Below are 15947 nucleotides of genomic sequence, written 5' to 3'. Positions count from 1 at the left end.
GTTTTGAGAGTTTTGAGGAGTTTTAAAGAGTTTTGAGAGTTTTGAGGAGTTTTGAGAGTTTTGAGGAGTTTTGAGGAGTTTTGAGGAGTTTTGAGAATTTTGAAGAGTTTTGAGGAGTTTTGAGGAGTTTTGAGAAGTTTTGAGGAGTTTTGAGAAGTTTTGAGAAGTTTTGAGAAGTTTTGAGGAGTTTTGAGAAGTTTTGAGAGTTTTGAGGAGTTATGAAGAGTTTTGAGGAGTTTTGAGAAGTTTTGAGGAGTTTTGAGGAGTTTTGAGGAGTTTTGAGGAGTTTTGAGAGTTTTGAGGAGTTTTGAGGAGTTTTGAGGAGTTTTGAGGAGTTATGAGGAGTTTTGAGAAGTTTTGAGAGTTTTGAGAGTTATGAGGAGTTTTGAGAGTTTTGAGGAGTTTTAAGGAGTTTTGAGAAGTTTTGAAGAGTTTTGAAGAGTTTTGAGGAGTTATGAGGAGTTTTGAGGAGTTTTGAGAAGTTTTGAAGAGTTTTGAGGAGTTTTGAGGAGTTTTAAAGAGTTTTGAGGAGTTTTGAGGAGTTTTGAGGAGTTTTGAGAAGTTTTGAAGAGTTTTGAAGAGTTTTGAGAAGTTTTGAGAGTTTTGAGAGTTTTGAGAGTTATGAAGAGTTTTGAGAGTTTTGAGGAGTTTTGAGGAGTTTTGAAGAGTTTTGAAGAGTTTTGAGAGTTTTGAGAGTTATGAGGAGTTTTGAGAGTTTTGAGGAGTTTTGAGGAGTTTTGAAGAGTTTTGAAGAGTTTTGAAGAGTTTTGAAGAGTTTTGAAGAGTTTTGAAGAGTTTTGAGAGTTATGAGGAGTTTTGAGAGTTTTGAGGAGTTTTAAAGAGTTTTGAGGAGTTTTGAGGAGTTTTGAGGAGTTTTGAGAAGTTTTGAAGAGTTTTGAAGAGTTTTGAGGAGTTATGAGGAGTTTTGAAAGTTTTGAGGAGTTTTGAGGAGTTTTAAAGAGTTTTGAGGAGTTTTGAGGAGTTTTGAGGAGTTTTGAGGAGTTTTGAAGAGTTTTGAAGAGTTTTGAGGAGTTTTGAAGAGTTTTGAAGAGTTTTGAAGAGTTTTGAGGAGTTTTGAGGAGTTTTGAAGAGTTTTGAAGAGTTTTGAAGAGTTTTGAGGAGTTTTGAGGAGTTTTGTGGAGTTTTGAGGAGTTTTGAGGAGTTTTAAAGAGTTTTGAGGAGTTTTGAGAAGTTTTGAGGCGTTTTGAGAGTTTTGAGGCGTTTTGAGAGTTATGAGGAGTTTTGAGAGTTATGAGGAGTTTTGAGAGTTTTGAGGAGTTTTGAGAGTTTTGAGGCGTTTTGAGAGTTTTGAGGCGTTTTGAGAGTTTTGAGAGTTATGAGGAGTTTTGAGAGTTATGAGGAGTTTTGAGAGTTTTGAGAGTTTTGAGGCGTTTTGAGAGTTTTGAGGCGTTTTGAGAGTTTTGAGGCGTTTTGAGAGTTTTGAGAGTTATGAGGAGTTTTGAGAGTTTTGAGGAGTTTTGAGAGTTTTGAGAAGTTTTGAAGAGTTTTGAGAGTTATGAGGAGTTTTAAGGAGTTTTAAGGAGTTTTAAGGAGTTTTGAGGAGTTTTGAGGAGTTTTAAGGAGTTTTGAGGCGATTTGAGTTTTGAGGAGTTTTAAGGAGTTTTGAGGCGATTTGAGTTTTGAGGAGTTTCGAGGAGGAATGTTTGTTGGCTGTTTCTGTTTCATGGCCGTCCAAGAATGTGTACATTACATCAGAGCGCCGAGGATCTGAAGGTAAGAATAATAACGGAGGGACTAAGTGCTGTTATTGTTGGACGTGGCGTTTAGAACAGGCTCTGAGTTGAAGTTGAGTTGATATTATTATGGTCTGGGTTCGGTGGGTGGAGGTGCTGTTAGTTCAGCTCTCTATCTGACACCCGTAACGGCAATTACTGTATAACACTAAATGATTCTGCAGCATGTAATCCCACAGTGCACTGCATAACCTGACCTCACCCTGCGTGTGTGTGAGTGTCTACATTTGTGTGAGAATTAAATGTTGTATAAAACAATTGTATTGTATTTAAAGTACTTTATTTTTCGCACTATAAGGTGCAGTGTAAACCAAAGAAAACCAAAGAAACCAAGAGACCAAACCCAACAAAGCCCAACGTCTAGCCAATCCAGTGAAAGAACAGCTTGAGAACAGCCATTCCTATTGGTCCATGAACATCTAAAGACCTCTAAAGACCTTTGAAGACCTCTTTGAGCCACCCTGTTTTTGTAAAATCTCCCCCAGGTCCAGTCCTTCCTCTCCAGGAGCCCAGTGAAAGCATTGCTGCATATTTATTATTACTGCCAGCATTGACATCATAAATCCTGACAGCATTGTGAGATATGATTTAAATATGATTTAAATATAAAAAAAATGCTCATTTTTTACAAAGTAACATTGTCTGTGTCGATACAGACATCAAATACACGCTTCATTTTCTAATTTAATATTAAAGCACATCTCTCTATGATGTGATGTTTTAAGTATTTTAAGAACACTCTCGCGCTGCCAAGCTCTTACTCGCTCACGGAGAGTCGCGGCGCGAGAGCGGCGTGGAAAAGAAGTGAAAACTCAGAAATCAATAAGGAGATGGATGCAGTGAGTGCAGACGGACGGATGGGTCGGGGTGGGTCGGGACTCGTGGGAGCAGAGTTCTGCAGAGGGCACCCTGGTGTCATTCCGCCATCTGAAGTATTCACTAGTGAAAAATGGGGCTCTGAAGTTGGAATCTGATGAAGCTCATAAATCCAGCCACATTTGCCAGATTCCTGTTCTACTTGTAAACTCGCGGAGGCCAGTGGTTAGATTTATAAAGAGATTGTTGGTGTATCAGACGAGAGTTTGGACGCGTCTCGGGCGAGGAGGGATTTTGATTAATTAGCTTCTCAGATGAGGAACGTCTGGAGAACACCTCTCCTCTCCTTCATCCTCTTATTACTCTCACTTCACCGTTTGTCAGATGGGTTGAGGGCGCTGCCATGCTGCAGGTTCGTGTTGGTGTTTGATGCTGGAGAGAGGAGAGAGGATTGTTCACGCGTTAGAGGAATTCATCACGCCACACTCCGGCCGAGCCTCGCAGAGGAGACGTTGGAAGCGTGTTACAGTATATTCCCCCGCGGCTGAGTTTATTACGCTGAGGTCATACTGTTCAATAACCTCGTGCAGACCTGAAGTTATACAGTTATACAGCTCTGAAAAAAATGTAAAAAATAAATAAAAACCAAATTAAAAAAAACTCTGGAACATAATCAAGAGGAAGATGGATAATCATAAGCTTAATTTTTTATTTTTGCACCAGAAGTGTAAAGCAGCATAAAGTTATCCAAAAGCAGTGTGTAAGACTGGTGGAGGAGGAGAACATGATGACAAGATGCATGAAAAAAAAACTGAACGGTGCACCGTGGTGGTTTTACACCAGCTGTTTTGATAATTCTAGTTTAGTAACCTCTAAACATTAAAAGTCAAACCAAACACATTTTCTTTTACTGTTTGTAGAAATAGTTCATCACCTTTACGTAAACCTTTAGCATTATGAGTCGGACAATCAGATATTTGTTTTGCAACCGTTAACCCGCACAGATACCACAGCAACCTTTACAGATACCACAGCAACACACATCAGATACGCATGTGATGTCAGGATGCACAAATCTAATGTGCTCACTCAACAGATCTGATTTGAGAAAGAAATCCAGTTTGGCTGCAGTCTGAACACACTAAACACTACACTTAAAATTGGATTATGCAGTTTAGATGGCTGATTGATTAATCAGATAGTAATCTGATTCTGAGCTGGTTATTATGTGGTGAAGGCGCTCTCTCTCTCTCTCTCTCTCTCTCTCTCTCTCTCTCTCGGCTGGTTGTTTCTGGGAGGGTTTAGCAGGTGTTTATGAATGGATCAGTGTACCAGCGTGAGCAGATGATGATGGAGTTCAGCTGGAGGTGCAGCAGTTCCTCACACTGCCACGTTTCATTAGCGTCGGGTCACGTGGGGCACCGGTACGGTAAACACGCGGTCGGTGACGGCCGGTGGACACGCGCTCGTCTGTTTCCTCTCCCGCGTTTATTCTGCCACCCGGCTTCCTGTTTTCAGCAGCCTGTGGAGAAGAGACCTCCACCACCTTCTGAAGCTTCCCGCAGTCCACAGGAGGGCTTTCCCCTCCACCCCCGCCTCCACCTCCGCCGGCCCCGTGACGCAGACCAGCCAGCTGAGCAAACACAACTCACCTCAACACACACACCTAGAAACACACATACACACACTCAGGGCACTGCTTTAGTTCAGCAATCTTTAGGCAAGCATCTTGCCGTGCACCGTGCAGCTTGATTTAGCACGTGTCAGTGTGTCTTTGCTATCGTAACGACAAGAAAAGTACAGCTTGCGCGGCTTAAATCACACAAAATTCATGTACTAGTTCTCTTTATTGATAAAAAGTCATCATTGGTGTGGTAAATTTTGGGCGAAACGTGAAATATTAAACTTTAAGAGCTCATCATTCTCTTTAAGAGTAGAATAAGGTGCGCTCTGACTTTGGTGGATTGCTATTTTAACGGCGCAGCTACCTGGACGTGTCCAAGAAACAGCAGAGGAAACTCATTTATTATGGCAACAGCAATGTTATTTTATTTACTGTTCTGTTTATTTCTATTTATTGTTGATTCTGTTTCTTTGGTTTTGCATACGAATCGAATAATAAGAGGGGAAGAAGTGAGAAAAAAGTTTGTTTTAGCAGAAGAAAGGTTTAAAATATGAGGCTACGTGTCTTTTTCAGGATTAGAGGAATCCGTGCGCTGTCTGTGTTGGTGAGCGTAAACTCATTGACCTGTGGAGGGAGAATTCAGGTAAAATATAGAGCCCTGTGTCAGCCAACCGCTGGAAACAGGCATTACTCACCGTGCTTACCTAAGCGTGTCCTAAGCACAGCAAACAGACAGTGGCCTCATGCCATCAATCCTACCTTAAAATCAACTAATTCATACTGAAATCTTCCTGTCTGAACGTCTTTTCTTAAACATTAGCTCTTTAATCTCTGTTTTGTCTCCTTTCAGAGACGATGCTGAGCTTTGTGGATGACATCCTGTCCGGGGCAAAGTCTCCCTGTGTGATGCTGGGGGACATCCCCGATCCCTTCGTCTCCATTTCCATGATCATACGCTGCCTGGAGCCCGACACCACCTACATGTGAGTTCAACCAGAGACAAGTAATGAAAACTGTCTGGAACCAAACACGTCTTTTTAATTCAGGTTTTTAAATGTAAAATAAATATTTGACATAGCATATTTTTCGCACTATAAGGCGCTCCAAATTATGAGGCGCACTATGCGACACTAGTAAGGAACAGGGGTGTCGCCGTGTTTTCCTTCTAATTCAGCAGGTTTAAGTTAAGTAAAACAAAACTGTGATTTTTGAAAAAAACATTTTCTTTTGACGTCAAACAAGCGCTGGATATTAATCTACCCAGATTTCAGAATTGTCCAATTCTTGTTTTTAACTGTGTGTTTTGGGTCATTGTCCTGTTGCAAGACCCATGACCTGCAACTGAGACCAACCTTTCTGACACTGGGCAGCACAAATGTCGGATTTTCATTTGTTCATTTTTGTAGCATTGTTATTTATCATTACTTTTGTCAGATTCAAGTTATTTCTGGGAACATTGTGGGTTTTTATTTTACTAACCGAGGAGTACCAACAATTCTGTCCACGTGTGTATATACAGCTCTGGGAAAAAATAGGAGATCCCTTAAAAATGATGAGTTTCTTTGATTTTACCAAATTTAAAAACCTCTGAAATATTTTGTAATCAAAAGGAAGATGGATGATCACAAGCCATCAAACCACCAAACTGAACTGCTTGAATTTTTACACCAGGAGTAAAGCAGCATAAAGTTATCCAAAAGCAGTGTGTAAGACTGGTGGAGGAGGAGAACATGATGCCAAGATGCATGAAAAAAACTGTTGTCTGTAGTTTATAGAATAAAACAACAATGTTCATTTTACTCAAACATAAACCTATAAATAGAAAAATCAGAGAAACTGATTAAAGAGAAACTCTCTTTGTGCTCTCTTCATATATATATATATATATATATATATATATATATATATATATATATATATAATATAAATGGTGGTGCACTGTATGACCTGGATTGGGAAATGTTGGTCTGAAAGTTTCTGTTCGTTTCGAGCTTTTGCTTGGTAATGAGGAAAAGCTGGACGCTACAAATTGCTCTTTTGGTAAAAGGTCTGAATCAGAAGATGTTGTGCGGGTCTGACGTTTCCCCTCAGAGGAATTTCTATTACTGAGATTCTCACAAAGTGGCGTTCGCAGAAGTCCAATCACTGAGTGTTTACAGTTCACAGAACCAGATCTGTGCTGAAAACTGAAGCTCAGATCAGAGTTTTCTCCATGTGCATCTGATCTGGGTTTTGGATCTGAGTGAATGTGTAACTGTGCTCTGATATCTGCAGGAATCTACAGCATTATCTCTGCTGTAGTGCTGTGATCATGAGATCATCTGAAGGTGTCTTATTTATTTTTAATGTCCAACAAAATGACCTGGACGACTTCCAGTCCATTACCCATAAACCTTTAGTGGTGAGGATAAAATATTAATATAGAAATTAATAACCATATTTTCACACTATAGGGTGTACGTAAAATCCTTTAATTTCCCCAAAAATCATCAGTGTATGTACTTATGTATTTGTTATGTATTCTTTCGTTTTCGTTTGCAGTATGTTATCAATACTTGGCGTCAAATATGATCAGTATTTTTTTATTGAAACATAGATGCTGCCACTATGATGATGGTAGGGAGATCGCTGAGTGGGTTCGAATCCCACTGATGCAACTTGCCATCAACTGCCTCTCTCTTGCTCTCTCTCTCTGGGTGGGTACAGTACAGTAGATGGCGCTCTCTCTTTCCCCTCATCACTCCTAGGGTGATGTGGATCAGCACAAGGCTGCGTCTGTGAGCTGATGTATCAGAACCGAGTTGCTGCGCTTTCCTCCGAGCGTTAGCGCTGCTGTGATGCTACTCGGCCAAAAGGTTGAAAAAGAGGCGGAGTCTGACTTCACATGTGCTGGATGAGGAGGCATGTGCTGGTCTTCTTAACCCTCCTGGTCCTGGGGAGCATCACTAGTGATAGGGGAGAGTAGTATAAGGTATTCTAGGGATGTATAGGTAGTATATGGCTGTATAGTAGGTATGGGGTAATATAGGGCTGTATAGTAGGTATATGGTAGTATAGGGAGTATAGGGATGTATAGTAAGTATAGGGTAGTATAGGAAGTATAGGGATGTATAGTAGGTTTAGGTTAGTATAGGGAGTATAGGGATGTATAGTAGGTATATGGTAGTATATGTAGTATATGGTGTACAGGCAGTATATGGTAGTATAGAGTAGTATAGGGTGTACAGGGTAGTGTGGGAAGTATAGGGATGTATAGTAGGTATATGGTAGTATATGATAGTATAGGGTGTACAGGCAGTATAGTGTAGTATAGTAGGTATGGGGTAGTATAGGGTAGTATAGTAAGTATAAAGTAGTAAAGGGTAAAATAACGCTAAACAGTAAGTATAGAGTAGTATAGCACTGTATAGTAAGAATAGGGTAGTACATAGATTACTAAATATATAATAATATATAAATAAAGATGAAAGTATTTTGAGAAATATTTACTATTAAATCGTGTATCGTAGAATCGTAAACAGTATTGTGATTATATCATCGTTATGGTGAGATGCCCTGTTTCACAGTGAACTGTGGTGAGTTCAGGGTGTTCACTACTCTACATGCAGTAGAGAGAAGGTGGGGTTGGTTTGGCTCGGTCGGGGGGTGGATGAGGTGGATGGGGTGGCTGTGGGGGGGGTGGAGATGCTGTAGGACAGCTGGGGAAGTGGTTGATGCTCTGGAACGGGTATAAAGGCGGTGCTTAATGGTGAAAACAGAAGCAGATCCTGAAAGAACAATGTGTTTCTGAAGGCTGGACCGAAGGAAGAGCTCATGAAAGGATACGAGGTTTGTGCGCGGGGGAGCCGAGCGCTCACAGCTTCTGTCTGATCCAGCAGATCACTGAATAAATATCACATTTAGAGACGTCACTGTAATTCTGCACGTTTAGAGGAAATACTGTCCTAAAAATGACTGAGAGAAACAGTTGCATTGTCATATCAAGACAATAGACAATAATAACAAATAAATAGCAATTAACTTTTGATTATTGCATATTTTTTTATGTTAAGGGTAAAATAGAAATATTGTTAAATATCGAAAATAAATAATGTAGCTGAGAGCAAAGGTAAAGATAACAAACAATATATAAACACACACAATATATATATATATATACACACTATACAGCATACACACACACACTATATACACACACATTCATATGAACAATCTACACACAATATATACACACACGCAAACACACAGCTCACTAAAATAAAATGATAATTACAGTATGAATGTTTGAGTGTGGACCTGCAGGAGAAATTTACATATTTTGTTGTTTTTTTTTTAAGTTAAAAGAACATCTAAAGAACATTTCTCAACCTTTTCTTCATCCATGATTCCTTTAAATATTGTGTATTTCCAAATAGTTTAATATAAGCACTGTTATAGGTAATAAAAACACATGTATTCATTTACTGCTTCATAAATTAAACAGCCTTAACGTGCAGACTGGGTACAGAATAGGAATTGAGTAAAAGATCAAATAAAAATATAAAGATCTGTATCCTGTAGATCAGAAGCAGTTCTTTAGATCTATAATGAATAATAAAGATTTATTTTGCAGTAGGATTCTTCTCTCCAGTAGTAACTCAGGCAGGAATCAGTGAGGAACATATTCCTCATGCTCCTCATGCTGAAAATACCTGTGGTGTCACGCCATCCCTCCACTGTGACATCAGAGGTGGTGGTTGTTTATGATGTCATCCACTAGATGGAGATATAATTCAGCTTTATGTAACAAACAGCCTGTGGGACGACCTCTGGGAGAACTGACTGATTAGCTGGTGTAGAACCGACTGGATGAAGGTCAGATCCTGCAGAAGCTTCACCGTTTATCTTATCTGTACTGAAACAGTGGGCACTGCGGGCACTGTGGGCACTGAAGACGTACCAAAGCAATTAGTGACCCTCAGCCGTCTCTTATCTCTCATCTACAGAGATAAACCTGAAACTCACGAGATTTAGAGCCATTTCTAATATAGTTTTTTAGTTTTTAGTTCTTTACTTTTCCTCCTATCCCTGAAGAAAAATTGAGGCACCACTATAAAATTGAAAACCTCTGGAAAAAATCAAGAGGAAGATGGATTAAAGTTATCCAAAAGCAGTGTGTAAGACTGGTGGAGGAGAACATGATGCCAAGATGCATGAAAAAAAAAAATGTGATTAAAAACCAACCAGGTTTACTTCACCAAATATTGATTATTTCTGAACTCTAAAAAACTTTATGAATATGAACTTGTTTTCTTTGCATTTTTTGAGATCTGAAAGCTCTGCATCTTTCTTTTTTTGTTATTTCAGCAATTTCAAATTTTCTGCAAAAAAAAATAATGCTTTAAATGACTTCATGACAATATTTTTATTTTGAATTTGGGAGAAATGTTGTCTGTAGTTTATAGAACTTTATAACTTTCTCTCTCAGACTCCGGCTGCTGATGGAGAAGCATCATGACCTAGTCAAAAACCTTGAGAGCTATGGGACCTATGTAGCTGCCTAGCTGAGAATGACTGCTAGCGATTTTAAATCCTCGTTACGAAGAAAACAACCACAATACATAAAAATGCATTAAACCCAAAACAATGCAATGCTTGAATATATTGAATTTATATTTGTGTTTTTGCTGCAGGTTCAGACTGTGGGCGGTGGATAACACAGGCCGGCGCTCCAGCCCCAGCGAGGTCACCATCAAGACCCCCTGTCCTGCAGTGGATGATGTGAAAGCACAGGGTAATTTTCATCATTTATGAATTCTCTTAAGCCTGGTAATCATCCTGCCCTCAGGAGGAGAAAATAGGATCTGTTTGGTTATAAAATAAAAACTTCACCAGTTAAAATAGTTCCATTGCTGCTCTGTTTGTTTGTAGCTGTGCTGTTTGGTTTGTAAGCGCTGCATCGTTGGTTGCTAGGCTACCTGTATGTGGCGGAGTAATACATGGAGACCTTCGGTCAGTTAGAGTACATTACCGGCTGATAATGGTAGAACTCATAGAGCAACATAGGGCAACATTTTTGAATATGGTGAACGATATATTATACCCTGAAATATTGTGTAATTACATTATATCACCCACCCCTAATTATCATCACATCAGGGTTCTTCTTTTTTTACTGTTTTTAGTAAAATAAAAAATAGCCTCCTGCTCCAGGAGCTCCAGGAGTCACTTTTAGTAGAAACAGCATGAATCAAAAACAGCTTATTCTAGCGGTTCACTCTGTTCCTCACTAAATACCCTAAAACATCTGACGCTTTTATCTCAGGGTGAGTTTTACCAACAAATAACAATAAATAAAGCTCTAAAAACTCATGATTCACACGTTTAATTCAGGATAACTGATCTACGATGTGTTGTGTTTGGGTTATTTATTTTTATTTTAGAAATAGCAGATAAAATCTATAACCTGTTTAACGGCTACACGAGTGGGAAGGAGCAGCAGACGGCCTACAACACGCTGATGGACCTGGGATCTCCCACGCTGCACCGCGTCCTCTACCACTACAACCTGAGATACGAGAGCTTCGGAGAATTCACCTGGCGCTGTGAGGACGAACTCGGACCCAGGTCTGACCTGTCTCTCTCCCTGTCTGACTGTCTGTCTCTGTTTGATTCTTTTCAGCACTTGTTGACTGGAGAATATCCACTTTATTAGAGATACAAAAATATTTTAGTACCACTTTAAAATAAGGTTCCTTTATAAAAGGTTTATAAATAGTTCATAAAGGAGTTTATTAATGGTTATAAATAAACTGCTCTCTGTCTCTCTATATCACTCTCAATTTTTTCAATTTAAAGTAGCTTTATTGACATGAATTGCAATTACCAACTTTTGGCAAAGCAAAGAAACAAGAAGTTAATATACAAAAGGTAAAAAAAATAACAACACAAATACAAAGAACAACAGTGAAAACTGGTGTTGGTAGGTGGTTGCTGTGGTGTTGGTAGGTGGTTGCTGTGGTGTTGGTAGGTGGTTGCTGTGGTGTTGGTAGGTGGTTGCTGTGGTGTTGGTAGGTGGTTGCTGTGGTGTTGGTAGGTGGTTGCTGTGGTGTTAGTAGGTGGTTGCTGTGGTGTTGGTAGGTGGTTGCTGTGGTGTTAGTAGGTGGTTGCTGTGGTGTTGGTAGGTGGTTGCTGTGGTGTTGGTAGGTGGTTGCTGTGATGTTAGTAGGTGGTTGCTGTGGTGTTGGTAGGTGGTTGCTGTGGTGTTAGTAGGTGGTTGCTGTGGTGTTGGTAGGTGGTTGCTGTGGTGTTAGTAGGTGGTTGCTGTGGTGTTGGTAGGTGGTTGCTGTGGTGTTGGTAGGTGGTTGCTGTGGTGTTGGTAGGTGGTTGCTGTGGTGTTGGTAGGTGGTTGCTGTGGTGTTGGTAGGTGGTTGCCCTCAAAAGTTTTTTACGAAAACTGTCCTACACAAAAAGCACAAACAACGTAAGCCAGTGTAGTTTCTAGTGTAGTTTAAAGAAACGCAATTAGACGGGTGCTGGTAGGTGGTTGCTGTGGTGTTGGTAGACGGTTGCTGTGGTGCTGACCTGCTGAATTAGAAGGGAAACATTGCGACAACCCTGTTCCTTACTAGTGTCACCTAAAATGTGTAGATAATGTGATGAAAATTTTTTTTGCAGTTTTAATAAATGGAATATTCTCCAGTTAAGAAGCGCACCAGAGCCACAATCTTCTCCTCTCTTCTCTTATCTTGTCCTGTTTTGCACTGTTTCTAGAGAAAACTGAAGAAAAGCTTGAGAAAGAAGCACCACACTGTGTGCAGTTTATTTTACTGTTTCCATATCACAATGAAATTTGATCGTTTCAATGAAGTTTACGGCTGTTTGGAGACCCGACCCAACTTCTCCTTTCCATTCATCTCACCTCTTCTGTGTGGATTTAATTGTGTTATAAACAGAAATTATGATATTAAAGCTGTAAAGACGGGCTTGTGATTAAACGCTTATATTGTGTTAAGTTCACATTAAACACAATCAGTCTGATTAGGCCTCGTTTAATAATGACCCGCACAGCTTCAGCCCGACCGCAAAACAGCGCCGGAACCCGGGCCAGCTGATCCAGAATCAGAGCTGAAGGTTTTATAAACAGAGCCATGTGTTCGGTATAAAACACTTTTCCATGGAGATGCACAGTAGATGCAGGTGAATTCAATTACGGAGTTTGGAGACGGAGACCTGTAGCCTCGGCACGAATTAAAAGGTTATTTTTAATCAGCTCTATTCGCTAATCGTTCTGCTGCTGAGGAGCTCTGAACACACCGCTCTGATCAACATCATAAACCAGCTCACCTTAGAGGACGCTGTGTGAATTTAAATCCAATAAATACGTATTTTATTTACAATAGAACATTAACATTTAACCATTTTATGAAAAACATGAATTCATTTAGAACTTGATGCAGCAACACATCTCCAACAAATAACTAAAACTATAACTGACATTGTAAGTGTGACAAATAAAAATAGCTGCTTTTGGAGCAAATTACAATAACCAATCACCTGATTGGGTACAAGGCTGGGAGGACAGTCAAATTAATCTGATTACTGTTTTAATATGATTTTCATAAAGGGATTGTGTACCCTATTATGCGACACTAGTAAGGAACAGGGGTGTTGCCATGTTTTTTAAAAATGTATCTAATTTAGCGAGCCCTGTAAAGCTAAGCTAAGTTTAGTTTAGTAAAGAAAAACTGTAATTTTACGAGCGCTGGGTGAGTAAAGCGATTCCATTTATTTACAGTAGGCTTAGATTTCCACATTTTCACTAAGGCTGGGTGCAGCAGCATTAGCATTAGTGGCTAACAGTTTATACATATTTTATTATTTAATTTACTGTATTGTCATTTAGCTAAGATGCATAAGATGCATAAAGCCAATGTTTATGCCTTTATTATTGGTTAAAGTACTTTAAATAGAAAATTGAAATTGAAGAGACAGAGAAAAAGATTGCGAGAGGTAGAGAGAGAGAGGTAGATGTACAGAGAGAGTGGTTTAGAGAGAGAGAGGGAGAGGTAGAGGTAGTGCGAGAGAAAGATAGAGAAGAGCTGTGAGAGGTAGAGAAAAAGAGAGAAGTGGAGAGAGGGAGGAGAGAGGGGGGTAGAGTTAGAGAGGTAGTGAGTTAGAGAGAGAGAGAGTGTGGTTTAGAGAGAGAGGGGGGGCGAGGGTGGTTGTCTGGCGAAGTGAGATAGAGAGAGAGGTTTAAAGGTAGAGAGAGAAAGAGAGAGAGGTAGAGAGAGAGAGAGAGAGAGAGAGAGAGGTAGAGTTAGCGTGAGAGACAGAGAGAGAGAGGTGGAGGGGTGTTTGGCAAAGTGAGAGAGAGAGAGAGAGGTTTAGAGAGAGAAAGAGGGAGAGAAAGAGAGATAGAGAGACGCTTAGAGAAAGAGAGAGAGAGGTTTGGAGAGAGAAAGAGGGAGAGAAAGAGAGATAGAGAGAGGTGGAGAGAGAGAGAGAGAGAGAGAGAGGCTTAGAGAGAGAGAGAGGTTTGGAGAGAGAAAGAGGGAGAGAAAGAGAGATAGAGAGAGGTGGAGAGAGAGAGAGAGAGAGAGGCTTAGAGAGAGAGAGAGGTTTGGAGAGAGAGAGAGGTGGAGAGAGAGGTAGAGAGAGAGAGAGAGGGTTTGAAATGGTAGTTTGGAAATGAGAGGCCGTTTTCCACTTCCATACATGCTGGGATTTATGGTGACAACCGTTGCTATTTGGAGAGCAAAACGTTCTTTCTTGAGAAATTAAAGCAAAATAAACCGCAGGGTTTTTAGTTTTAAGCAAATAAACATCCAGATTCCTGAAACCACTGAAATGTGGTGATATTAGAAACATAAATACCTTCAGAAGAGAGAAACGGATTACAGCATCTTCCTACCAGACAGGAGGATTCTTCATCTAGTATGTTAGCGATTTCTGATCTCATTAAAACTCTGTTATAATTCTGGGAGGGAGCCGGATAAATGATGAATTATCTCTCCTCAGGTTTTTTTCTCCTGCTGAAGATAAAAGAACTGGAGCAGGTTAATATCAGAGCGTCACGTGAATCTGCCGGACAGTGCAGTTCAGTTTATTAAAAACAGACAGAGGAGAGGAGAGAGAGCACAGGTTACTGTTTAACCCTTTCAGCCCTGAAAAATCACAGATACATATATACATATAAAAGAGTGCAGCTTTCTGTCTGTGATCAACACAAATAAAAATAAAATAGTTTTTTAAATGACTTTATTTTGATATATATATATATATATATATCTTTAATTTTAATTTGTTTTATTTGTTTTTATTTATTATTTCATTTCTTATCAATTTTATCATTTTACTTTACCTTGACTATTATTATCTTTTTGCTTATTTCATATTTTATTAATTTACTTTATGGTCTTTTAAGAATAGTACTTGTAATATATATATATATATATATATATTAATATTTCTAATTTCTTAAGAAGTGTTTTTAAACTCTTCTGAGAGGCCTGTGCTTTGAGTTTCAGTATTTTTACTGTAGAATTTTGAACTCCTGATTTTTAATCACAGTTTTTTTTTCATGCATCTTGGCATCATGTTCTCCTCCACCAGTCTTACACACTGCTTTTGGATAACTTTATGCTGCTTTACTCCTGGTGTAAAAATTCAAGCAGTTCAGTTTGGTGGTTTGATGGTTTGTGATCATCCATCTTCCTCTTGATTATATTCCAGAGGTTTTTAATTTGGTAAAATCAAAGAAACTCATCATTTTTAAGTGATTTTGTATTCTATCTCAGCCCGTTCAGAGCCGGTGTTGGTCTCTGTGCTCTGGGTTTGAGTATTTATACTGTAGGATGATGAGCTCCTGGTTTTGGCTCTGGGATGGAGTGAAGCTATGCTGTGTCTGAGGATTGAGCCAGCCTTTCCGTGCCCTCGCTATCACGTTTCAGACGCTCGTCTCTCCAGACCTTTCCTCCGAACGCCCTCCAGAGCCGGTTCCCTGGGCTCGGGGCAGGTTGCTGGGTTTAACCTCATGTGTTTGGTCTGTGTCTCCTTGGACTGGCTCCTGAGGGCCCGTGTCTTTATGACGTTATGTAAAAGCAATGGGTTTCGGCCACAAACCTAATTTATGCGCCGGCCGACCCGTCCAGAGCTGGAAGTGCAGTGCTGAAGGTGAGGAGAGTATGTACCCGCTCCTCTACTGCTTTCCAGATATCTACAGTATTTCATATTTAGTATATTGGGGTTTCCCTTTAATCTCCCACTGCTGATCCCTGTCTGACAGTCGGCGCTCGACTGGTTTGAAGCTCCTGAGGAAGATAAATGTTCTGTTTTTTGTTGCTGTTGGAAGATGAGATGGTTTTCTGAGACTCTGATGGTTTTCTGAGTGCTGAGATTGTTGTAGCAACACACTGCATTACACTGCATTACACTGCATTGTACTGCATTATTATTATGCAAAAGCACACCTCAGGCGACTCTGTTTGTGGCGTGCTTGCAGAAATGGCTTCTTTCGCATCACTCTCCCATACAGCTTCTCCTTGTGTAAAGTGCGCTGTATTGTTGACTGATGCACAGTGACACCATCTGCAGCAAGATGATGCTGCAGCTCTTTGGAGGTGGTCTGTGGATTGTCCTTGACTGTTCTCACCATTCTTCTTCTCTGCCTTTCTGATATTTTTCTTGGCCTGCCACTTCTGGGCTTAACAAGAACTGTCCCTGTGCTCTTCCATTTCCTTACTATGTTCCTCACAGTGGAAACTGACAGGTTA

General features: G+C 40.0%; 1 protein-coding gene across 5 annotated transcripts in view; it reads left to right on the top strand.

Moving 5' to 3' along the window:
* astn1 (astrotactin 1) overlaps nucleotides 1-15947 on the top strand; it is a 249095-nt gene that overhangs the window by 229540 nt on the left and 3608 nt on the right. For all 5 annotated transcript variants that reach the window (XM_022677737.2, XM_022677738.2, XM_022677736.2 and 2 more), the window contains 3 exons: nucleotides 5045-5177; nucleotides 9867-9967; nucleotides 10617-10800. In XM_022677737.2, the coding sequence (XP_022533458.2) occupies nucleotides 5045-5177; nucleotides 9867-9967; nucleotides 10617-10800 (418 nt within the window). The remainder of the gene's footprint in view (nucleotides 1-5044; nucleotides 5178-9866; nucleotides 9968-10616; nucleotides 10801-15947) is intronic.

Source organism: Astyanax mexicanus, chromosome 8, assembly GCF_023375975.1.
Source record: "Astyanax mexicanus isolate ESR-SI-001 chromosome 8, AstMex3_surface, whole genome shotgun sequence".
NCBI classification, from domain to species: Eukaryota; Metazoa; Chordata; class Actinopteri; order Characiformes; family Acestrorhamphidae; genus Astyanax; species Astyanax mexicanus.
The sequence above is the reverse complement of the archived record's forward strand: the minus strand, read 5'-3'. Positions and strand labels throughout refer to the sequence as shown.